This window comes from Artemia franciscana, chromosome 1 (genome assembly GCF_032884065.1).
Source record: "Artemia franciscana chromosome 1, ASM3288406v1, whole genome shotgun sequence".
Classification (NCBI taxonomy): Eukaryota; Metazoa; Arthropoda; class Branchiopoda; order Anostraca; family Artemiidae; genus Artemia; species Artemia franciscana.
The window spans coordinates 2,043,580-2,068,470 of NC_088863.1; the positions used below are offsets into that span (position 1 = coordinate 2,043,580).

Genomic DNA, 24,891 nt, shown 5'->3' on the forward strand with positions numbered 1-24,891 from the left:
TAACGAAGAAATGTCAGTATATGTCAATTTAACTGGCAACCCACGATCATTTGTTTGTTTGTTTTTTCCAATAAAGCGCAAATTGTGTTCTGGTCTTGAGAAGGAATAGGGGTTATCAGCCATATTCATGTTATTTTTTGCTAGTTTTGAGTTTGACTCGGCTATTTATAGTAGTTTCTGTTTGTTTTGAGTTTCATTTATGTATTGAAAGTTATTTGTGGTAGTTTTATGCTTTAAAGATTATTTGACTTTATTTTTGCTGAATCTTCGCTTAATGGAGCTCTTTACTTTTCCTTGAAAAACGTGTCTTATGGAAAAAGTTTTTTAAATTAACTAAAATAAATAACCAAGTCAAACTCAAAAAGAGCAGAAATTAACATGAATTAAGCTAATAAACCCCAAGCCTTCCCAAGATCGGAACATAGTTTGCACTTGTCTGAAAAAAAAAACAACAAACAAATGAATGTGGATTGATAGTTTAATATACATATACTGATGTTTAATTCTCAAAGTCTTAAAAAATTTTGATCTATTAACGTTAAAAAGTGAAAAGTTGAAACGTATTTTGTTTTCAATAAAGTGCATTTTTTTTGTTTCGCGAAGGCTTTGGGGTTGTCAGCCTTATTCATGTTAATTTTTCTTGTTTTGGGCCTGACTTGGTTATTTTTTGTAATTCTTGCTCTCTTCGGTTTTCACTTATTTATTGATGGTGATTTTTGGTAGTCTGGAGGGGGGGGTGCTTTTTGCCCTTCTATCGCTTTTGACACTTAAAAGAGAACTATTATAACTTTCCATTTTAATCAAATGAGCCTCCTATAAAGTTTTTACAACCATCTCTCAATAGAAACCTTATACACCCTCAGAGCATAGTATGCAACCCCTGCCATTAACCTATTGGTGGTCGCGTAAACACCAGGGGCCTAGTTATTTCATCTTTGGACTATATTGAACAGAATTTCTATCTCAAAACCGTCATTTAATGCGTTTGGTAAAAAAGATGATATGGGGGGATGGTAGTTGTCCTCAAATCACCTTAGACACTTAAAATTGGCACTAGAACTTCTGATTTCCGATTGAATCAGTCCCCTTTTAAGATTATAATATTAGCCCTTCCATAAAAACCATATATTATAATAATGGACAACAAGTATAGCTTATAGCCCTCATCTTGAAGGCAGTGGGGAGCTGACATCTCCAAAGACACATTTACAGGACGTTTCAACAATGTTAAACAAAATGGCTATCTCCAAATTTTTATTGAATGTGTTTGGGGAAGCTGTGATCATGGGGGGGGGTACCCTTTAATATAAAAAGGCCCTTAGAACTTTCGATTTTCAATCAAATGAGCTCCTTTTGAAGTTTTCACAATGTCTCCTTCTATATGGAATGCTTTGGTCAGAAAAAATCAAACAAAAATAAAATAATATAAATAATAGCCTTTATTGTGCCCACGTCACGCTTTACTTGGGCAGTGCTATTGCGCTGCCTATGAAGCATATTTGTAAGTAATAGATGTTTTTCTATTTTATGGCCCTTGCCCTGAGGGCTCTGGGGGTCGGAGCGGTTTTGATATCCCAAATGACACAATTACTGGACGTTTGAACAAGGCTGAATAAAATAGATCTCTTAAAACCCGATAGTATGTGTTTTGGGAAAATGGACTTGGAATGGGGATGCTTGCCCTCCAGTCACTCTTGAATCTCAAAAGAGGCACTAGAACTTCTGATATCCAATCAAATGATCCCCATCCAAAGCTTATACGATCATCCATTCCATGAAACTGTTTATGTCCCAGGGTATAACTAAAAACTAGTCCCCAGGGATCTTTTTAGACCCTGGAGGCAAAGTTATATGTTTTGTGTACTATTTATCTCAAATTTCTATTGAATGCGTTCAGGGAAAAAAAGGTATCAATGGGGGGAGAAAGCAAGTGTGCAACTCTTTTCATTTTGATTTTGGGGGTAGTCGTGATTTGGGGTTGCCGAGGAGGAGGCTAGTTGCCTTCCTGTCACTTTTGACTCTTTCAGGGAATCATAACTTTCAATTTTCAATCCAATGAGTCTCCTGTAAATTCTTACGATGATCCCTTGCACAAGAACCATATATGCCCCTGGGACATAGTTTAAAACACTTGCTCCAAGGATCTGGAGGGTTTCGTTAGTCTTAAGGCTTTGTTATATGATCTTTGGACTATTTTTTGGGCAAAATGGCTATCTCAAAATTCCCATCTGACACATTTGGTGAAAATAGACCGTGGGGGGTGATAGTTGACCTCCAACAATTTTTTGCTCTCGAAAAGGACACTAGAACTTCTGATTTTCTATCAAACAAGCGCCCTCGAAATTATACACGACCACCCCTTCCATAAAGATCCTATATGTTAATAATGGGAAACTAGTGTGACTTACAGCCCGTTCCCTAAGGGCTGTGGGGGATTGTCATCCTCAAAGACATAATTGCTGGACCCATCAACTACGCTGAACAAAATAGCTGTCTTAAAATTTTTAATGATTATGCGTGAGGAAATGACGGGGGTGGGAGTCTGGTTCCCCTCCAATTGCTTTGGACTCTGAAATAGAGTACTAGACCTTCCAAGTTCCAATTTAATGAGCCGCTTTTGAAGTTTCTACGACAAGAAAGTCTATACGAAGTGCCTTGGTCAGAAAAAAAGACATTGTGCCCAAATCGGTCTTTAATTAGGCAGCGCTATTGCTCTGCCTCTGATAAAATTCCAAAGATTACCACCTTTCTCAATAATAAATACTAGGCCTATGTGCAAACAATGAGCGAATTGCATAACTTGCAAACCTTGCTCCAAGGACTGTGACGGGGAGAGGGATGACATCTCAAAAGACACTGTTACCGGAACTTTCTACCACGTTGGACAAGATAGCTATCTCAGAAATTCGATTGCACGTATTTGTGTGGAATTAATGGACGTGGTAGGGGATGGGTTGCCTTCCGATCATTTTTGTCTCTTTTAATAGGGCACTAGAATATTTGATATTCAATCGAATGAGCTCCTTCCAAAGTTTAGCGCTGCCTATGATAATTCTCAGTGTTTTCAGTTTCTTCGAATCTTATTCCTCTACTCATCGAATAACAAATTAATAGAGTTTTGGTAAATGTTTACTTTCGTTCCAAGTGTGTATTACTGCATATAGCGAAATTCTGATGATGGCATATTGTTTCTTTGTCATTATCAGAGAAGCGCATCCATTTCTTAGTTCCTAAGAAATTGTTTCTATTTCTTAGTTTCTAAAATCCCTCTCAAGCAAGACTAAAAATGCGTAAAGTGGGCTTGCTTACAGGTAACATTACCTATAGAGTGAAGCGTCAACAGAGTATTCAACAAAGAGCTATAAAACTAAAAAAAACCTCAAACGAGGTTTGTTAAATAAATATAAAATACAGACCTTGCCCCGCTGCCCGCAGGGACTCATGGACTAATACGCTTCGCTCTATGGCTAATGTTACCCGTTAGCAAGCCCACTTCACGCATTTCTAGTTTGCCCCATGGAGGAGGAGGGTCATTCAGAAATAAATGCGTTTCTCTATTAATGACAAAGAAACAATCTGTGATCATCAGAATCTTCCTATATGCGGTAATACCCACTTTAGAGCACTTGGAACGAAAGTAAACATTTACCAAAATTTTAAGTAAATATCTGCACCCCACCCCCCAAGAAAGAAATATCATGCCAGATTACAACACCGCCCTTGAAAAATTACGTAATAACAAATGTTTTATCAATGGTTGCCCATTACGTCCTTACCTGCCAAACATATTACAGTTCCCCGAATGCAAATTTCAAGGACAAATCACATCCCGGCCTGGTATTCAAAAGCTGGTAGATTTGCTGAAGTTCAAGTGCTACTCAAATTAAGTATATACAGATGAATAATTAAGTCAATTGGTGCTACTCATTTGCAAAATTGAAGAACTTGACCTCTTGACAGTGTTTAGCGTCGTAATTTTTTGGCATGTATATGTTTATTTGACAACTTGAGTACTTAAGCTCAGTATGTCAATGAAATACACGATATGGGAGACCGAGAAAACTTTTACGGTCTGAGTTTTCTTAACGAGGCGAAATGTTCCAAAAATGCAAATGCTTATCCAAAGAGACTTGGTGAAAGTTATCAACACCGCTATTCCCAGCCTTCTTGAGTGATTTACATATCAAGACTCTAAGAAATACATACTGACAGACAGAACTTCTTTTTTTTCCTTTTTTTTAGCCTAGAGAGCATTAACAGATCAAAGTGTTATTTACCTCGGGTAATAATTCAAAGCTGTTTTGTTGGAGTGGGGTGAAATGCGATCAACAGCGTGCCCAACGCCCCCCACTTTTTCAAGATAGGTAGAGAGGACCTTTGGAATGATCTCAGGGAAGAGGGGATATTTTTCATTCTGCGAGAAATTCCCTAATTTAAAAAGCCGATATTATTTGGAAGGCTGAGCTAGAATAATTCAACACTGCTGCTGAATGGTCCTTGCATAGAGCTTGTGACAAAATACTGATTCAAAATACGAGGAAGGGGGGAGGGATAAGTTAATATTTTGGAGGAAAACATCTATTCGATTTCATTTAAATAGCTCAAGTGGAAAAATAAAACAGAAGGTGCTCCTACCAAAAGCCGAATTTCCAAAGAAGCGTTCCCAGATATTTGTTTTTTCCCTGTTATTAAAATACTGAGAACTTTCTGAAGCACGCAAAATCATCAACTTGAGGGAATATGCCTGTAAAATAAAAAGAAATTAAGAGCTCAATATGTTTGTTTTGTTTTTCTCTATCTTGTTTGGAATCATATTGGTGAACATGCAATGTTAAAGAAAGTGGTCTGTTTTTTTTTTTTAATTTAAAATTTTATATATATATATATATATATATATATATATATATATATATATATATATATATATATAATGTATATATATATATATATATATATATATATATATATATATATATATATATATATATATATATATATAAATATATAGCCTATATATATATATATATATATATATATATATATATATATATATATATATATATATATATATATATATATATATATAAATATATAGCCTATATATATATATATATATATATATATATATATATATATATATATATATATATATATATATATATATATATATATATATTTATATATATATATATATATATATATATATATATATATATATATATATATATATATCGGCCCCTCCCCCGAAATTTTGTGAAATGTTTAATTTCCCCATGGTTTCCTGGGATTTCTGGCAAAAGTGGGACATTTATTAAGAGTCTAAATACATGTGTGAAGCCTTTTTTGGGGGATTTTACAGCATGCAATTATCCGGTCAAGACACTGCCCAATTATTAACCCATTTTCTGTCTAACTTTTAACCCTATTTGAAGTAATTAGCAATTGTACTGTTATTTTTTTTAATTTTTTTTTGTAAAGAGAGTTTGCTTTCCACAGCAGAATAGAATTATCCTTGATATTAGGGCGTTTATCTCCTCTTTTCAGGATAAAGTACAGCTTTTAATGGATCAATTTTGGATGCTATCATTATTTACTTTATACTTTATATCTGCTGTTTCGAAGTTTTTGACCGCCCCCCCCCTCGAAAAAAAATCCTGTGTACGTGCCTGTATATATATACTGTTTTCCAAAATAGTTGTTACTATTTTCAAAAATAGAGCTGAGAGAAAGATTTAGCGTAAAGAGCGAGGCGTTGAGGAGGGAACAGCCCCTTTCATATACGGAGTTATTTCTGTTCGTTTTAAGTTTTAATGCTGTTCCTTACTTTCAGTTAAAAAACTTTTTTTTTAATTTAATATAAATCCGCAATATACCACGATGGTCCCCGGTTTTTGTGTATATGATTTTGTCCAGAATACCATGGCGCTTATTTCTGTTTTTAATTATTTTAGTTTGGAACTCCCCTCTTATCCCAGCAGAAATAGAGCTACTCCCAATGACAAACTTAAATTTGCTAATTACAAAACGTCAATCATGGGAACGGCTGGACTTCAATTTTTCGGCAAGACAATTCCGTAGTTTTTCCACGATCGTTAAGCTCGATTAACACCTCAACATAAGATCAACTTACCAATGGTTTTAAACAATTAACCACCCTTGGGGAATATCAGCTTTCAGAACGCATCTGTACAGCGATACTTCCGCCTTTGAGATTCCTGTTATAGTAGTTCATTTCTATAGCTTGTGCATCGGTAAGAACTTTACATATAATATATATATATATGTATATATATATATACATATATATATATATATATATATATATATATATATATATATATATATATATATATATATATATATATATATATATATATATATATATATATATATATATATATATATATATATATATATATATATATACTTATATAAGGTTCCCAGAAAAATTCCCTTCTCGAGGAGTTTTCCCAACAACCCTTATTAAGCAGCCAAAAAAAAAAAAAAAAAACATTACAAACAAGAATATTGAAGAAAGAAAGAAATTTGGGAATATTTTAACTATATTTCAAAATATAGGCGGAATGAATGGTACAGAATATCTTTTTTCTTTTTAATACAGAAAACACAGAATTTTAATTAATTATATATTATATATGGTTATATTTGCTTTATTATTTTCAAGTTTCCGTGTTTTTTTTCGGGGGGGGGAGTGTGTTATCATTTCAAACAATTCATCGTAACAAACTGTAATCAAGGAGCGACTCCGCTCAATAGTAGCTGAAACTCTAAGCAAACAGAATTTTGATATCAATAGATACATCAAAAGAACTAACTTATAATGCTGATTTCAAAAATACAGTATTCATCAAGTTTAAAGTCACACGTCATAAGTTACAAACCTGAGAAAATTTGTCTGATTTTTGAAATCAAACAGTTCGTGGTAACGATCAAACAGTTCGTGAGCGACCCGGCTCAATAGTAACCGAAACTCTGAAAAAAAAATTTCATACCAATATTTACATCAAAAGAATCCCGTTTTTACGCTAATTCTAAATATATGAGTTTCATCAAGTTTAGTTTTACCCATCAAAAGTTACGAGCCTGAGACATTTTGCCTTATTTTAGAAAATAGGGGGAAACAGCCCTTAAAAGTCGTAGAATCTTAACGAAAATAACATCATCAGATCCAACATATCAGAGATTCCCATTGTAGAAGTTTTAAGCTCCTATCTATAAAAAAGTGGAATTTTGTATTTTTTGCCAGAAGACAGATCACGGATGCGTGTTTATTTTTTATTATTTTTTTTTTCCCCAGGGGTGATCGTATTCACCAAGTGGTTCTAGAATCTTGCGAGAGGGCTCATTCTAACGGAAATTAAAAATTCTATTGCCATTTTTATGTGACCAAAAAATTGGACGGCACATAGTCCCCCTCCCACGCATATTTTTTTCCCAATGCAATCGGATCAAACTTGTGAAATAGCCATTCTGTTCAGCTTATTCGAAATCCTAATAACAATGCCTTTGGGGACGACTTAATCCCCCACAGTGCCGGAGGAGGGGCTGCAAGATACAAACTTTGACCATTGTTTGCATATAGTAATGGTTATCATGAAGTGTACACACGTTTTCAGGGGGGGTTTCTTCGCGCGTTGGAGTGGGAGTGGGTCAGGGGAGGGGGTTACATGGGAGGATCTTTCTATGGAGGAATTTATCATGAGGGAAGAGAATTTTCATGAAGGAGACGCAAGATCTCCTTCTTTTTTTCACCTGGAAGTAATGAGTTGCATTAAAACTTAAAACGATCATAAGATATTACGTATTTAAGAAGGTTTTCTTCTCCAGAATACCTTATTCTTTATGCTAAAACATTTCTAGTAATTTCATGTAATTTTATTTCATTTCATTTTATTCTACGGCCTTTGTGATTCAGGGATTATTCTTAAAGATTTAGGATAAAATTTCAAGCTTTAGTGTAAAGAGGGAGGTATTGACGAAGGGGTAAACCCCCTCATATACATAATAAAAATGCACAAATATAGAAATTCGTTGCGTAAGTTAATTCGTAAGATACATAAGTTTATTACTAACACAAACGATAGTACAAAAGATTAAGAAATATAGTTGCAGTTTTAGTAGCCGGAAATTGGAGGGTAACTAGGCCTCCTTTCCCACCTTTTTTTTATCAAAATTGTCCGATCAAAACTATGAGAAAGCCAGTTAGCAAAAAAATAAATAAATAAAGATACAAATTTCGCTTTAATTATTAAAGTGAGAGAAATTAAATGAAAAAACATGTTTTTTTAACTGCAAGTAAGGAGCGACATTAAAATTTAAAACAAACAGAAATTATTCCGTGTATGAAAGGGGTTGTCCCCTCCGCAACTCCTTGCTCTTTACGCTAAAGCTGATTGTTGTTTTAAAAAGTAGAGTTGTAAGAAAGTGTTAAAATTTAGCGTAAAGAGCGCGGAGTTGTGGAGGGGACAACCCCTTTTTCCTCACATTCAACTCAAATTCACAAAAATGTGAGGACGACCCCTATTTTTGCCAGAAGACCGAACAAGGGTGCGTTTTTATTTTATTTTTTTCCCCGGGGTGATTGTATCGACCCATTGGTCCTAAAATGTCGTAGGAGGGCTATTCTAACGGAAATTAAAATTTCTAGTTCCCTTTTTAAGTGACTAAAAAATTGGAGGGTACCTTGGCCCCCTCCCTAACTTTTCCCCCCAAAGTCAATGGATCAAAATTTTGAAATAGCCATTTTGTTCAGCATAGTCAAAACCCATAATAACTATGTCTTTAGGGACGACTTACTCTCCCACAGTCCCTGGGAGAGGGGCTGCAAGTTACAAAATTTGACCAGTGTTTACATACAGTAATGGTTATTGGGAAGTGAACAGACATTTTGAGGGTTTTTTTTGGTTGGGGGAGGGTAAGGGGAGGAAGCTACGCTAAAAGATCTTTACTTTGAGGAATTTTTCATGGGGGAAGAGAAATTCCACGAAGGGGCGTAGGATTTTCTAGTATTATTTAAATAAAAAAACAATGAAAAAATAAATATGAAAAATTGTTTTCAACTGAAAGTAAGGAGCAACATTAAAGCTTAAAATGAACAGAAATTATTACGCATTTGAGGGTTTCATCACCCCCTGAATACGTCAATCTTTACTCTAAAGTACTTTTAGCAATTTCAACTATTTATTAAATGGCCTTTGTGATTCTAGGGTCATTCTTGATTTGGACACGATTTAAGCTTTAGTGTAAAGAACGAGGTATTAACAACAAATTAATATGCAAATTTCGCCTTAATTATTCATCTACGGTAAGCTAAAATAAAAACACGCATTAATTAAAAAATGTTAGGAAATTTAATAAAAAAAAACAAAAATATAACTGCAAGTAAGGAGCAACATTAAAACTTAAAACGAACATAAATTTTTCTGTATATAAAAGAGGTTGTCCCCTCCTTAACGTCCCGCTCTTTGCACTACAGTTTGACTCTTTGTCACAGTTCTACTTTATAAAACAATAAAAAAGTCAATAAAATTAATATACTTCAAATGGTTTTTCTCCAGTCAGTCTGCAGCCTAGACTTAGCTAATTTTTACTTCGAGTCAGGACTTAGATCGTTGTTGTACTGAGGTTGCGGAACCTTCATGATTTCAGTTTAAACAAGGGGCAACATACCTACCTTACCTCTAAAAGTTGGCAGTTGGGGGTGGAGGGGATTGGATTGGTCATATATTCACTTTGTCGAACATGCATACTTAGAGTTTCTTCTTGATTCCAACTTTAATATGATACGATATGACAAAAATTCTTATTTAAAAGAATGCAGTACCAGTTTCTTGATACGCTAGTCGCGTATACAAATATAAGAATAGCATGTATCAAATGAATGAATCACAGAACCTGTAAAAAGAAAAAAAAAATGAATAAAGCAATTCGTAGAATCTGAACTGTGTAAATACTTGATATCAAAATTTTATTTCCACTGTTGAATATATCTTGAAAAACTAAATTTCTAGTCAAACTCTTCTTGTTATATTTTGTCTTGGATTATGAGCCATTCCTAAGATTCCTAGGGATCAAGATATTGTCTTGTTTCTTATTGTTCTTGGGTTTCTTAGCCTGAACACGGCTGGCGAACACTTTCCGTTTTAAAACAGATCCTCAGTCTCCATCTGATATAGCATGTTGTAGGTTTGCATTTATTTGCCTCTCGGGAAAAAACAGTTCCTGGAGATCTGTGTTTTTAAGCGTTTTTGTGACTTCAAAATAAATAGTATTTCATACCGATGCGTTAGTCGAGTGCTTCAATCAATTATTTATGTGAATCAGCAACAGTATGGATCGATTGGGAATAATGATTGTAGTGTTTGCCGCTGTAATTTGGCCAGAGAAGGTGTTGGCTGATAATTTAGGTAAGCAAATTTCTAGCTACCAATCTATGGAAGAAAGCAGGCCTGCCATCCTTCACCCTCTCAGTATTAAAGTATACATTAAACTAGCCAGTTTTTTAATGTTCTGGGTGAAAAATCAAAATTGATGCTTATCGCCAATTCAGAAGAGCTGTAGTTATACCTTTAATCAATTTCCTCTCTTTGCCACTGACTGCTTATAAGATTATAAATTTTCGGCGGTAGGGACTTTAAGAACCTCCCAATGGACATACAGCTCAATTTAAGGTCCATGAAAGGGTATTAATGCTCCTAATAATTTTTTCTCTATTTATAAGTCTCGAATTTTCGATTTTCCAAAATAACAAACTTGAAAAAAATTGGAATTTGTTTAGAATCCAGCATATATCCCATGGGCATCTTTTCTTAGGACGAGGGATCCCACCTGATAATTTTCCAAAGACGTTTCCCATGACGAGGCTTTTTTATAGTGCATATACGAAATGGCCATATATTAAGGTACTTCAATTCTGTGAATGGGTATTAGAATGTCGATAAAATGCAATTAACATGGTTTTTTAAACTTAAGGCCTTGAAGTAAAGTTTTTTTTTTCCTCAGGGGGTAAAGAGGTTATCGCAGCCTTGATTGTAACCTTGATACCAAAGCTAACATTTCTAAAAGAATTGGATTATATGCCAACCTCTAAAAAATCCAAACACAATCAGCACAAAATTAGTATAAGCAAATGTAAATAATAGTTAGTTCTTATGCTGGAAATCAATGCGCCAATCATAGCACCTTTATTCTAATATTACAGGTTACTATTATATGTATAATTTTGTTATTCATTAATTATTTTTATATATTCTGTCTTGTAGAATGAATGATTCCCAAGATTCCTGAAGACCAAGCCATTGTCTTGTCTGATATTGTTCCTGGGTTTCTTAGCCTGAACACGGCTCGCAAACACTTTCTGTTTTTAAACGGTTTGACAGTCTTCGTCTGACATACGATGTTGCAGGTTTGCATTTATTTTCCCCTCGGGAAAAAAAGTTCCTGGAGAAACGTGCATTAGAGCTCCTTTATTTTTGTGTGACTTGAAAAGAGAAGGTGTTCAATAATTAAGTGTTAACTGAGTGTAATAATAGTAGCATTGTGTAAAACGATTTGGAATGGATCGATTGGTACTTTTATTGACACTTTTTGTTGTTTTAATATATACAGAAAAGATTGTAGCCGATAATTTAGGTAAATAGTTTTTTTCGCACTGAAATAAAATTTACGCTGAAATATGATTATATTTTCAGTTGGATAAGAGTTAATAATATCTTGCTGAAATTCAGGCTGATTGGCTTAAGCCAAAAGCATTTTTTTAATTTCTATAACCATAGTATTAATTTTTTCGTAAAAAATTAGGTGAGGGCCGTAAAAAAACAACCAAAAAACCCTCAAACAAGCAACACCATTTGACGTAAATACGTACAACAAATGATCAACCTACAGAAATAGAGCCATATGGTTCAGTCCTATTCAAAGGATTTTCCCCAACTTAAGAACTCCTGCAAAATCCTTCTTGCTTATTATTCTATTAAAACTTGTTTTATTAATAAAACTTTCCCAAATTTTTCACCCTCAATTCTTCTAAGTCACTACATTCCCCTAGAAATTGGAAAACGTTTTCCCTTTTAACCCTATAAAAAAAAACAAGTTTTTTTAAATGAAAGTAAGGAGCGACATTAAAACTTAAAACGAACAGAAATTACTCCGTATATGAAAGGGGCTTTTCCTCCTCGACGCCCCGCTCCTTACGCTAAAGTTTTTTATTGTTTTAAAAAGTAGAGCTACGAGAAAGAATCAAACTTTAGCGCAAGGAGCGGGGTGTCGAGGAGGAAAAGCCCCTTTCATATACGGAGTAATTTCTGTTCGTTTTAAGTTTTAATGTCGCTCCTTACTGTCATTTAAAAAAACTTGTTTTTTTTTATTTAATTTCTGAAAGTTTTTGAATTAATACATGTCTGATTTTGGCTCTCCGTACATAAATTATTAAAATGAAATTTGCATATTAATTATTTTTTTGGCTAAATGGCTTTCTCTTAGTTTTGATCAGACGATTTTGAGAAATTAAATAAAAAAAACAAGTTTTTTTAACTGAAAGTAAGGAGCGACATTAAAACTTAAAACGCACAGAAATTACTTCGTATATGAAAGAGGCTGCTTCCTCATCAACGCCCCGCTCTTTACGCTAAAGTTTGACTCTTTCTCTCAATTCTTCTTTTTAAAACAGTAAAAAACTTTAGCGTAAAGAGCGGGGCGTTGATGAGGAAGCAGCCTCTTTCATATACGAAGTAATTTCTGTGCGTTGTTAAGTTTTAATGTCGCTCCTTACTTTCAGTTAAAAAAACTCGTTTTTTTTTATTTAATTTCTGAACGTTTTTGAATCAATGCATGTTTTGATTTTGGCTCTCCGCAGAGGAATAATCAAAACGAAATTTGCATATTTTTTGGGGGGGGGGCTAAATGGCTTTCTCATAATTTTGATCGAATGATTTTGAGAAAAAAAGAGCGGGGGCGAAGCCTAGTTGCCCTCCGATTTTTTGGTTAATTAAAAAGGCAACTAGAACTTTTAATTTTTTACGAATCTTTTTATTGGTAAAAGATTTACGTAACTTATAAATTAAAATATATAATATATAAATTATAATTATAAATTATAATTAAAATATAAATATAAATTATAATTATAAGGAAAAGTAAAGACTGTTTTGCTGCCTAGCTTGACCCATATTGTCTATACTTTCAACAAGTGGGGACCCATAACTTCTCATTCTTACCAAATATACCCTCTCATTTCATATTTTCTCAAACATAAAAAAATAGATTGAATAATCAAATTACATGAGCGGTCTCACTTAGAAAATATTGATAGGCTAATATAGGGAATCAAAAACTTTCAAAATATTTAGGTTTCCAAAAGGCTTACAATTTATATAAGTAGTGATTTTAAATATAAAATAAATTAGCTTGCATTGAGGCAAAAATATTGAAGTAAAACAAGGTATTTTAAAGAAAATCGGTTAGACAGTTAAAATAGTCTAAAATTAGCAAGTATGTGTTTTTTTTTTTTAGAGAGGCAGAGTAACTGGAACATAGGGGTGGCATTTGGAAGAGGGTTGCAATTACCCCCAACCTAAATTCTAAAGAGCATATTCATTTGGATATTTTCATTAAAACAAAACTTTTTTGAGTACTTTTATTCGACAAATTGACAAAAAAAGGAACTGCCCTCCCGCCTCCCAGATTTAAAAAAATTCTTTTTATTCTCTCCGTCCCTGAAATTTTCTCTTTTGATACCCCTTGTTGGTTATATAGCAAAATATGTTTCCTGATTTATATAACAGTTTAGTTCAGAAATTATTTAGATAATTTTATGTAATTGAATTTTAGACATGATATGGATCGTAATGTTATTATTGTTTAGTATACTCCCTGCAGTTCAAGTTTTTCATGCATTGACGCATTGTAAACCGGTTTCTTTCGCCAGTTTCTTTCAACTTATTGTGAGAAAAGACAAGGAAAATTGACAGAATGGATGGGAAATATAGAATTTGGGTTATATATTTGCACATTAGGGGGGGGGGGGCTAAAACATTTGAACTGTGGGAAGTCAGATTATTTTTTTTTAATTCATAATACCAGAATAATTGTAGCTAACACATCTTGGATGCATACACCCCAATGTACAAATACATACCCCAAATTCGTTTCCAAAGCATTATATTTTTATCATACTTGGGTATATTTCATTAGGATTAACCTGACTTCACTTCTTGAGCTACAGAGGGTAATTCCTTACAAATGCCCATAATGTATAAACAATGGAGAAAAAACAAATACTTAAAACAGACCCAACGAATTTCCTCTTTTGAAAAGTAAAATATAAATCACCGATTATATAAAACTCCTAAAGCTGATTGAAATGTAAAACATTTAAACGACAGCGGCTCCTTATCGAACCCATTTTTTTGAACCCAAGCATGGATTTCAGGGATCGTTAAGTTTAATTTAATGGGGAGGGAAAGTTTAACTATTCAAAATATCTTTGTATGCCCAACGTATCATAAATAACCCATACTCGTTTTTATTTAGTTTTTCCAAATTCGTAGAAAAGGACCTAAGGCAGTCACGCACACAAGAAACTGTTTTAAGAAAATATAGGAGGGGGAGAGCAAGTTTGACAAATTAAAAATTCATGAATTACGTGGAGGATGAACAAAAATTATTGGCAAATTTTGTAAAATTAAAAATTTTTGACACATTGTACAACTTCAAAGTGCCCCTCCCCCTCGCCCCTTATTTCCATTTATAGTCAAACCAGCTACAAAAGGCTGAAGGTAAAATCCGGCTACCCAAGTTTGAAATTCAATATTTTGATGGCTAATAGAATAAAATCCTATAACTAATTTGTATTTAATTATTTGTGATTATTTCTGAAAGCTCAAGAAACAGTATATTTGTGAAATCTAGTCACACATGACCTTACCCATACTGGGTATAAGCCATGGACTGTTTATGTCGACAATATAAGCTGTCAAAAATGGTCGCTGGATTTTTGTTAACCTTTTTTCTATATCTGACTGTCTTTTGAGGGCTTTCATATTTTTCTTGTTGTTTGTTCTTCAGATGGAGTTTCTGCATTTGATAAAGTATGTTCTTTACTTATTTAAAAAGTTTTGCATTTTATAGAGTAAAATATTCTATTCATTGTTGTTTTATTATTGTAAGAATTGTTCCCTTAAAAAAAGTCTAGAATATAGCGTGCATAAGAAGTCCAATAGTCCTTTTCAATGCTGCCTAGTACTAATTTTTTGACTTTCTGAAATTTCCTTGGTATGTCAATCATGATCTCATAGGAGCCGAAAGGTGGTTTCCCTAAACATTCCTCTAAATCAAGGATCATTCCTGTTGCGTAAATAAAATTTTTGGGAAGGGATCTAAGTCTCTAATTAGAATTCGGGAAGGTGTTCTTAAGCTTGCACCTCCATCCCCTCTCTAATTGTATAGCTTAAAAAGACTGGTTAATTTAAATAATACTTTAGCCTGCCACAACTTATAAAAGAAAAGTTAAAAATCCTATGGAAACTGCATCTCTTATACAGTAAGCTTTAACAAGTTGATCTCCATGATTTCGTCTGCTTTCTAACCTCTAAAATTAAGGCAAGCAAATTAATTTTTTTTTCTCTCTTTCTGTCTCCCTCTCTTTCTCTCTCACCCTTTCTGGACATATTTCTGAAAAATCTTTAAATCCTTACAAGTTGGAAAGGACGGGCTGTAAAAATTTGAAACAATTATCTGGGCCCTAAATTGTGCTGTGTGTTCAGCCTAAGAACTTACTCACACAGGTGTTAGACCACAGAGTCCACGGAGCATTTGGCTCTCCCCCGCCTAGAAGACCAAAAATAAGTAAAATATATGCATTTTGTTTTGAATCGAGATATTATTTTTGGAAATTTTACCCCTTCCTTCTTATGGAAACTGTTTAGGATTATCTTCTACACCCCTCCGCCGCCTAGAAAGAAATGTGTAAAATTTTTGTGGTCAGACTATAGATTAACAATATGACAAGTGTTCCTATAAAATTTAATTGAATAACAATAAATTTACGACATTTGAACGTACTTGGTACTTTAAACGTTAATAATAGTTACACACTCAGTGGGTACAGAGAGGTAAAGCCAACTAACGCTAAACTAATGTGTATATACTACTGGATAAAAATTTTGAAGCACATGTGGCAGTTTTGAACAGTCTGCCCTGCAAAATATATAAATACAAGGGTGCTTCTAGACAAAACGCATACTTACCTGTTGGGCTGGCATTGGACCAAGCATTTGCTGCCAATCAAGCCAATCAAAATCAAGCCTAGTGAGCGTACTTCCAGGGGGTATCATCGAGATCAGGTTACTCCATCCTGTCAATACTGAGACCAGTAGTTTTAACGAAATACGTAGTTTTGCCGTAGATAGGTAAATTCATTCAGCTATATTTACAGTAGAAACAAAACTAACATTTAAGACTTTTTTTTCATAATTTTGTGTCCAGTCAATTTTATATAAATACTCTTTAACTCCGATAAGTAAAACTTGAGATATAAAAAATTTACTAAAAAACACCTAAGTAACGGAAGAGCATTTCCACAGAACAAAAAACACAACAATAAATCCACGTAAATCAAAGGGGTCACTCACTTTCCGCCACCTGTTGTACATCTCTCAGAGCTAGGTATGCCGCAGAGCCTTGTTGTGCGTAGCGCAGGCCCGTAACGCTCGGCACAGTTCAGCCAAGCTTAGCTCACGGATCCTGGTTTACGTGATTTCTGAATGTTAATGGCCCATTACTAAGACCAGCCTTTCTCCACTTGTTGCTACGTAAGCGTTGCCACGCGAGTAGACATATAGCCTCTTGGGTGCTTCGCTCCCTCATCCCAAACCCACCCTTACTGTAAGTGTGTGATTTAGCAACTATATTAAGAGACAAAGATATGATAAGTTTGCTTGTTTACCTGTTTTTAATGTTTTTCAGTTACCGCGCGCAATTTTGACTAATAGAGGAACTTTGGCTGTTTTTTTTCTGCCTATAAGGGAATGCTCAGTTAAAACTTTCAAGTCAAGAAATACTTTTTGGAAGTATAGTGGCCCAGATCTCAGGTGGAGATATCAAATAAGATGTTCTCTACTCAAGTTTGACAGAGGAAAAATTGCGGGTCCAAAAAACTAATTCATTTGACTACCATGATAATCATCCAAATTTCAAGGTATCAAGCAACAAATCTTCACCTCAGCGACATTTTGCATTAAGAGTCCTGTAAAGACATTTCTTTTAACAATAAAAAGTCGTTATTCTGCGGCCTAGTCAAAAAGATTAATAAATCATACCCTTTGTGTGTTAAACAACCAGTCCGGCAAAGGCTTCCTAAGTGGAATTGAGACTTTTATAAGGAGAAAAAAATATGTCTGGTTAAAAAAAGTATTTTATTGCATGTCAGAAGCTTGAAAATGAAGAACACGAAGTAAATTGTTGGGTGACGCATACTAGCGCGGCCATGAAGATCGATGATGCTCGTTTGGGCACAAGTCGTTAAGGAATCAGCGTGGAAATCGTGGAACAGCATGATTAGTCGACCGTTTAAAGGAAATCATTAATGTCCACAAGACAGAGGTCTCTTTAATTACTGACGCATAACTGAGAATGATTGATTGACATTTTGTGAAAATAAAGTCATAAAGCCTCTCTATTTTAATACTTTTAACTTATGTTAGATTTTCTGTTTCAGAAAGTAAGAAATTGTTTTCTAATATGTTCATCAATATTAATAAATGATAATGTATTCTCTAAGCATGAGTTTTTATAGATGCTCCGTTTGAATGATTAAATAAAAATAAAAAACAAGTTTTTCAACTGAAAGTAAGGAGCAACATTAAAACGAACAGAAATTATTACGTATATGAGAGGATTGTCCCATCCCAATACCTTGATCTTTGCGCTAAACTATGACTTTTGTTCCAGTTCTTTAAGAATGACTTCTAAAACACAAGGGCCGTTTTATTAGAATAATAAGTTAATGAAAAGTTCTAAAAAAAACTGCAGCGTAAAGAGCAATGTATTGAGGAGAGGATATTCCTCTCATATACGTAATAATTTTTGTTAGTTTTAAGTTTAATGTAGCTCCTTACCTTCAGTTAAAAAATTTGTTGTTTTTGTCAAAATTTCTGATCGTTTTTAAATAATGCTGGGAAATATGGCTCTCCCTCTATCAAAAATTCTGTTCCTCACTAAAAATTCCTTCATGTAAAGATCGTTCCACGTAACCTCCATCACTAGAAAACTCCCAGCCCCTCCAGAAATGTTTCTGTATACGTTCCAATAACCAGTTTTATATGTTAACAAAGGGCAAAGTTCATGGCTTACAGCCCTTCCCCTGGGGACTGTGAGGGTCAACCCATCCTCTAACACATAGTTATTAGATCTTTCGACTTTACTGAACTAAATGGCTATCTCGAAATTTTGATCGGGCGACTTTGAAGAAAAAAGGGAGTGAGAGGGGGCTAGCTGCCCGTCAGTGTTTTGATCACTTAAAAAGGGCACTATAACTTTTGATTTTCGATCAAATGAGTCCTCTTACGATGTCTAAGATCAATGGTCCGATACGATCACCCCTGGGAAAAAAATTATCACGCATCCGCGATCTTTCTTCTGGCAAAAAAAATGTAAAATTCCACATTTTCGTATATAGGAGCTTCAAACTTCTACAGAGGAGTTCTTTTATATGCCAAATCTGATGGTTTGATTTTCATTAAGATCACTTGAGGTTTTGTTGGTGTTTCCCACTTTTTGCAAAAATTGTGCAAATTTTCTCAAGCCCCTTAACATTTGATAAACTGTCCCCTTGACCAAGTAGCCTACCTAGTTTGTGTTCCGTAATGACCCAGGGGCCGACAAAATAAAAACTTCGGTCAAACTTTAGATGTAGACACAACTTTTGACGTATAATTCCAAAATTAGAAAAATTTGTATATTTGAAATTGTCTTCAAAAATTGCTTCGGTTGACATAAATAAGACCAGTTTGAACGTTGCTGTAGATCTATTCATGACAGCCTATTCACACAGTTGAAAATTCTCTATGATTTGGTCATCCAAGGGTCTTGATTAAAAAAAAAGAGTCTGATCAAATGAAATGGTTTTGCTGTCTTGCTGTGACGTAAATGTAGTATTTTGCCGTAATTGAAAAATCGAACGAATGAAAAATTTAAACTGACTCATGAAATCAAAACAAACTAAAAATAAACGAGAAAACACAGTATTAGAAGAAGCATCTTGGGAGTATTTTGGTTGAAATAATCATTTTTCAGGGGCTTTTCTCACTCTGAAGAACGCACTCTGTATAAATAACAGATAGTTGTGGCAAAAGCTAGTATTCTTTATTTCAAATTTGATTAAGTTCAACCGAACCGATTTGAGGGAAGCCGTGGGGCATGGCATTCCTCTGATTTTCAAGGATCAGCCCAGGGATTACGCAGTAAGCCCTTTTGTCGACACCAGTGGCAAGAACATAAAAACAGATGCAAGGTTAAAGTCAGTCCCGGAAACAGAAGGACGCACTAGTGTGATAAAGAGTGGAAACTATTATTGTCATGAAACTGGAACACTAACACATGCTTTAGCCACCCTAGTTTTTCATGAAATTACATTCCTCAAGTATGTTTGCCCCCATGAATTGGTTCATAGGGGTGGGAGGGGGATGTGAGAAGCCTGCAAAATGTTATCAAAAGGATTTAAAAGAAACTTTTTCCTAGAAAAGTGTGTACTTGGAGCCTGCCTGGGGAGACGAGGAGAAAGAATTCGATAAATCCCATTAGGATACTCCTTCAGTAATTGTTAGTCTGCTTGTAGATTAACCCACAATTTCTCATGGATTCGATAGTTTCTCAATTTTTCATTGTGCTGAAGCTTAATTTTATAAAATTCTATATGAATTTCATAGAGCTCCTAAGCCATGATTTTCATAAAGCTCCTAAGGCTTTCACGAAAGTATACTAATAAAGTAATTTTTCTTCGTGTCTGGTATCATAAACTATGAGAATATACTTATAAAAAAAAAATTCTGATGTTAGACTTCCCACTAATATAAGGCCTGATTCTTTGGTACATGGTTGAAGTTTGGACAAGATATTTGTGGACTGCCCATGCAAAAGTTCAGTGGAACTATGCGGTAAAAGAAAGTATGAAAATTGTTGGGTATTTTATTTTTCAAGCAGGTTAGTTTGTAAAAGATGGATTATAAATTCGCAATTTCGATGAGGTTATTTCTTAGAAATTAATTTTTACATGGCTGATATGCTTTGATAAAACTAAAATAGAGGACAGAAATCTTTCCAACTACAATTATTTCAGTTCTTAATTTCGTAAACCTTTTAAAAATCTATATATTTGTTTCATCGTTACTTTTTTTCCAGGAATAATCCTGATAAGAAGTCAAATAAGAGTAAAAGAGGTTAACTCTTAGCTTTTTCTGTTCACAAGGTAACCCTAGAGAAATTAACCCCTTCAAAGTACTAAAGAAAATATGTTTTGGTCCTTGAATACCTGAATAACCCTATTAAATATTCTCCTGGAACCGAATTCACTAACGCTCTTTTAAAAGGAACTTAAACGTTTCAAAGTTTTGTTGCACCACTCATGTGAGTGATTAAATAAAAAAAAACAAGTTTTTTCAACTGAAAGTAAGGAGTGACATCAAAACTTAAAACGCACAGAAATTACTTCGTATATGAAAGAGGCTGCTTCCTCATCAACGCCCCGCTCTTTACGCTAAAGTTTGACTCTTTCTCTCAATTCTTCTTTCTAAAACAGTAAAAAACTTTAGCGTAAAGAGCGGGGCGTTGATGAGGAAGCAGCCTCTTTCATATACGAAGTAATTTCTGTGCGTTTTAAGTTTTGATGTCACTCCTTACTTTCAGTTGAAAAAACTTGTTTTTTTTATTTAATTTCTGAACGTTTTTGAATCAATGCATGTTTTGATTTTGGCTCTCCGCAGAGGAATAATCAAAACGAAATTTGCATATTTTTTTTTTTTTTTGGCTCAATGGCTTTCTCATAATTTTGATCGAATGATTTTGAGAAAAAAAGAGCGGGGGACGAAGCCTAGTTGCCCCCCGATTTTTTGGTTAATTAAAAAGGCAACTAGAACTTTTAATTTTTTACGAATCTTTTTATTGGTAAAAGATTTACGTAACTTATAAATTAGCTTACGTAAAGAACTTTTGTATTCTCATGTTTTTATTACATATATGAGGGGATTCGCCCCATCGTCAGTACCTCGCTCTTTACACTAAAGCTTACATTTTATCCCAATTCATTAAGAATGACCCCCTGAATCACAAAAGCCGTAGAATAAGTAGTTGAAATTACCGAAAATACTTTAGCGTAAAGAGCGAGGTATTAGAAGGAGGTGAGCCCCTCATATGGGTAATAATTTCTGTTTGTTTTAAGTTTTATTGCTGTTCCTTACTTCCAGCTGAAAAAGCTTTTTCACTTTTATTTTTTAATTGTTTTTTTTTTTAAATAATGCTAGTAAATCCTGCTCTCCCTTCATGGAAATTTTCTTCTCCCATTACAAATTCTCGAAGGAAAGTTCCCCCAGCATATCCCCCTCTTCTCAACCCCTGCCCCAAACCAAAAAAATCCTCCTGAAAACGCCTGTATACTTCCCAATGACCATTACTATATGTAAGCACAGGTCAAAGTTTGTAACTTGTTGCCCCTCCCACGGGGACTGTGGGGGAGTAACTCTTCCCCAAAGGCATAGTTATAAGGTTTTTCGACTACGCTGAATAAAATGGCTATCTCAGAATTTTGATCCGTTGACTTTGGGAAAATAATTAGCGTGGGAGGGGGCCAATTTTTTTGGTTACTTAAAAAGGGCACTAGAACTTTTCATTTCCGTTAGAATGAGCCCTCTTGCAACATCCTAGGACAACTGGGTCGATACGATCACCCCTGGGAAAAAAAACAAAAAAAAACAAAAACAAAAAAACAAATAAACACGCATCCGTGATCTGCCTTCTGGCAAAAAATGCAAAATTCCACATTTTTGTAGATAGGAGCTCGAAACTTCTACAGTAGAATTTTCTGATACGCTGAATCCGATGGTGTGCTTTTCGTTAAGATTCTATGACTTTTAGGGGGCGTTTCCCCCTATTTTCTAAAATAACGCAAATTTTCTCAGGCTCGTAACTTTTGATGGGTAAGACTAAACTTGATGAAACTTATATATTTAAAACCAGCATACAAATGCGATTCTTTTGATGTAGCTATTGGTATCAAAATTCCATTTTTTAGAGTTTTGGTTACTATTGAGCCGGGTCGCTCCTTACTACAGTTCGTTACCACGAACTGTTTGATTGATCTACCGATTATTAAAATAAATATCAGCTTCGTAGTGCCATCAGTAGACAAAAGAATCATGAATCATAATTGTGGGTATGTGAAAAGTCCCTGGAATGAATTTTTCACAATAAATAAAGCTTAAAATTTAGACAATGTGAATACGCCTGATCGACATGAAATAAACAAAAATTAGAAGCACTCTCTAAAAAGACAATAAATAACGTCAAATAATTTCTCACGCCTAGAATTGATTTAACACGCTAATTACATTTTTTTAAAACTTCATCAAGTTAAAAAATTACGTAATTCTTTTAAACACTTTTTTATTAACAAAAAAATACATAGCGCGTGGAAATTCAGAATGGAAAAAATCTTACACAAGCTGTGGGTACAAACTACCTCTGTGGGAATAAACATTATAATACAGGCAATGTGAGCAAGGCCGTATCCAAGTGAGGGGAGGGGCTGGTTGTTTGAACTCCCGCCCCAATGTTTGTACGACTTACAAAAACGTAACAAAAATCAATGTAATTTTTTTGATGTGTTTTTAAAAGTTTTGTTTGCGACCCCCCACCCCCGAAAGAAATCCTGGATACATTCTTCCATGTTAGTACATCCGGCCAACATAATTTAAAAAATATAGATCAAAACATTGTCAAAAAGGCAATTAACAATGCAAAATAAAGTCTCTCTTCTAGAGTTTGTTTGAAAGTTCCGTAAATATGGAAAATTATTTGAGTGATTTTTATTTTTTACAAAAGAAAATAATTTATATCGTGTGGAAATTTAAAAATTGTAACAATCCATACGAGCTGTGGGAACAAACTGTCGCGGGAAAGTAAAGGGTATGTACCCTTCAACGTACATTACCCTTTCTTCTCTCAGCTGAACGCTCAATGAGCCACTTACTTTTTCTGTTGTTACAGACTGTCAGAATTATCATAGAGATCTTCATTGTGCTAATTGATGTCACTTAAGCCTCGCGCCTTGTAAAAACAAACAGGTCAAGAAATAGAATTTGAACCTCAGACCGATTTGTTGATCTTTCCCTTTGTTCTCTCATTGTGGCAGTTGTGTCTTGTTCTATATCGTTCTTAAAATGAATTATATGCGGAACAGATGAGACGTTTGGTCTCAAGAGGAAAGGAATGGACGGATTTAGAAACTGTAAAGTTTTTTGAGGGGAGCTAATCTTCAAATCATCGAGGGTTCAAACATAAGTGCGGAAGTGGTACGAATTGATCCTAAGGGGATGAAAATAAGTATGTTTCAATGATTAGCGGCTAATGAGTAACATTCTTTTCAATGTATGATTTGCTAGAATTTGAAAAATATGGAAACAAATATTGTTACTTGTTAATCCTATGGAACACACTCGAGAACTACTCTTAGGTTAGATCTTAGAAAACCGGTTTCGTAACCCCAAAGATGAGTGATGAGTGATACAATGCATTGGACTTGTATAATTTGGGCAATATATTTGTAAAATAGGGAGGGGTGGGGTGTTCGTTAGATTAGGGGCCAAACACTTTACCTCCACCCCCTATTATGCAAATATGTAGCCTAAATTATGTTACTATATAAACTAAAGGTTATAGGATGATTATATTTCATTAGGATTAATCTAACTTCACTTTTCGACTATGCTCCGTATTATTTACAAGTACCAAAATATTCCTACAAAATAAACGAGGGTAAAAACTAAAGATTTTTTTTTATTTGTATTCTAGCAAAAATATATATATATATATATATATATATATATATATATATATATATATATATATATATATATATATATATATATATATATATATATATATATATTACAGAGAATTTAAAATTATTTTTAGAAAAATTCAATGTTGTTTTCTTTCTTACAAGTAACCTAGTAGGTGCTTTATTATTATTATTTTTTTGTTGTTACTATAATTTTTTTTACCTCCCTTTCATAATTTCTTAAAGCTTTGGAGCATTTATAAATAATGTTTCGAAAGCGATTCCTAACACACTTAGGTAACTCATTATTGTAAATGCTTTTCGAAATGACAATGCTTTCCAACTTGGATTTTTGCTACCAGATTATAAAAACATATTGTAAATTTTTACAAATCACAAACAGGTCTTTTTCAAATCGATTTTGTTTTATTTTTGTTCCTTGATACTGCTACACATCTTTTCAGTTTTGACAATCTTATTGCTCTAAGAAGAATAATTGTTGTGAAACAGCCTATACGGATGTAACAATCTATCACACCAGATTTGTCTGACTAAGTGGTACTATTTGAACTGAACCAGTAAGCTATTGTCTTTAATCAACATACTTTGGCCAATGTTTATTATTGGAAAATCTTCTCATTTATCTATGAAACTACTCATGAAACCTCTCACAAACCGCTAACACTTCTTTCGGCAGTCGAGCAAACAAGGCCGAATTGAAGTCCCCCCAAATTTTTCAGCCAGTCGGTAAAAAAAATGGATCACTAGAATGGTGGCACGAAGCCTCATTATTTTACTGCATCTAATTTTTATTTTCAAGTAGA

The 24,891-nt window shown here is 34.0% G+C and overlaps 1 protein-coding gene across 3 annotated transcripts in view; it reads left to right on the top strand.

Annotated features, from left to right (window-relative positions):
- Nucleotides 1-10,169: 10,169 nt before the first annotated feature.
- LOC136043882 (uncharacterized) overlaps nucleotides 10,170-24,891 on the top strand; it is a 187,375-nt gene continuing 172,653 nt past the window's right edge. The window contains exon 1 of one of the 3 annotated variants that reach the window (XM_065728889.1): nucleotides 10,170-10,427. In XM_065728889.1, coding sequence (XP_065584961.1) covers nucleotides 10,352-10,427 — 76 coding nt within the window. In that variant the 5' untranslated portion in view covers nucleotides 10,170-10,351. Of the gene's footprint in view, nucleotides 10,428-11,418; nucleotides 11,653-24,891 lie in introns of those variants that run through there. The other 2 variants (XM_065728917.1, XM_065728900.1) reach the window with 2 other exon arrangements.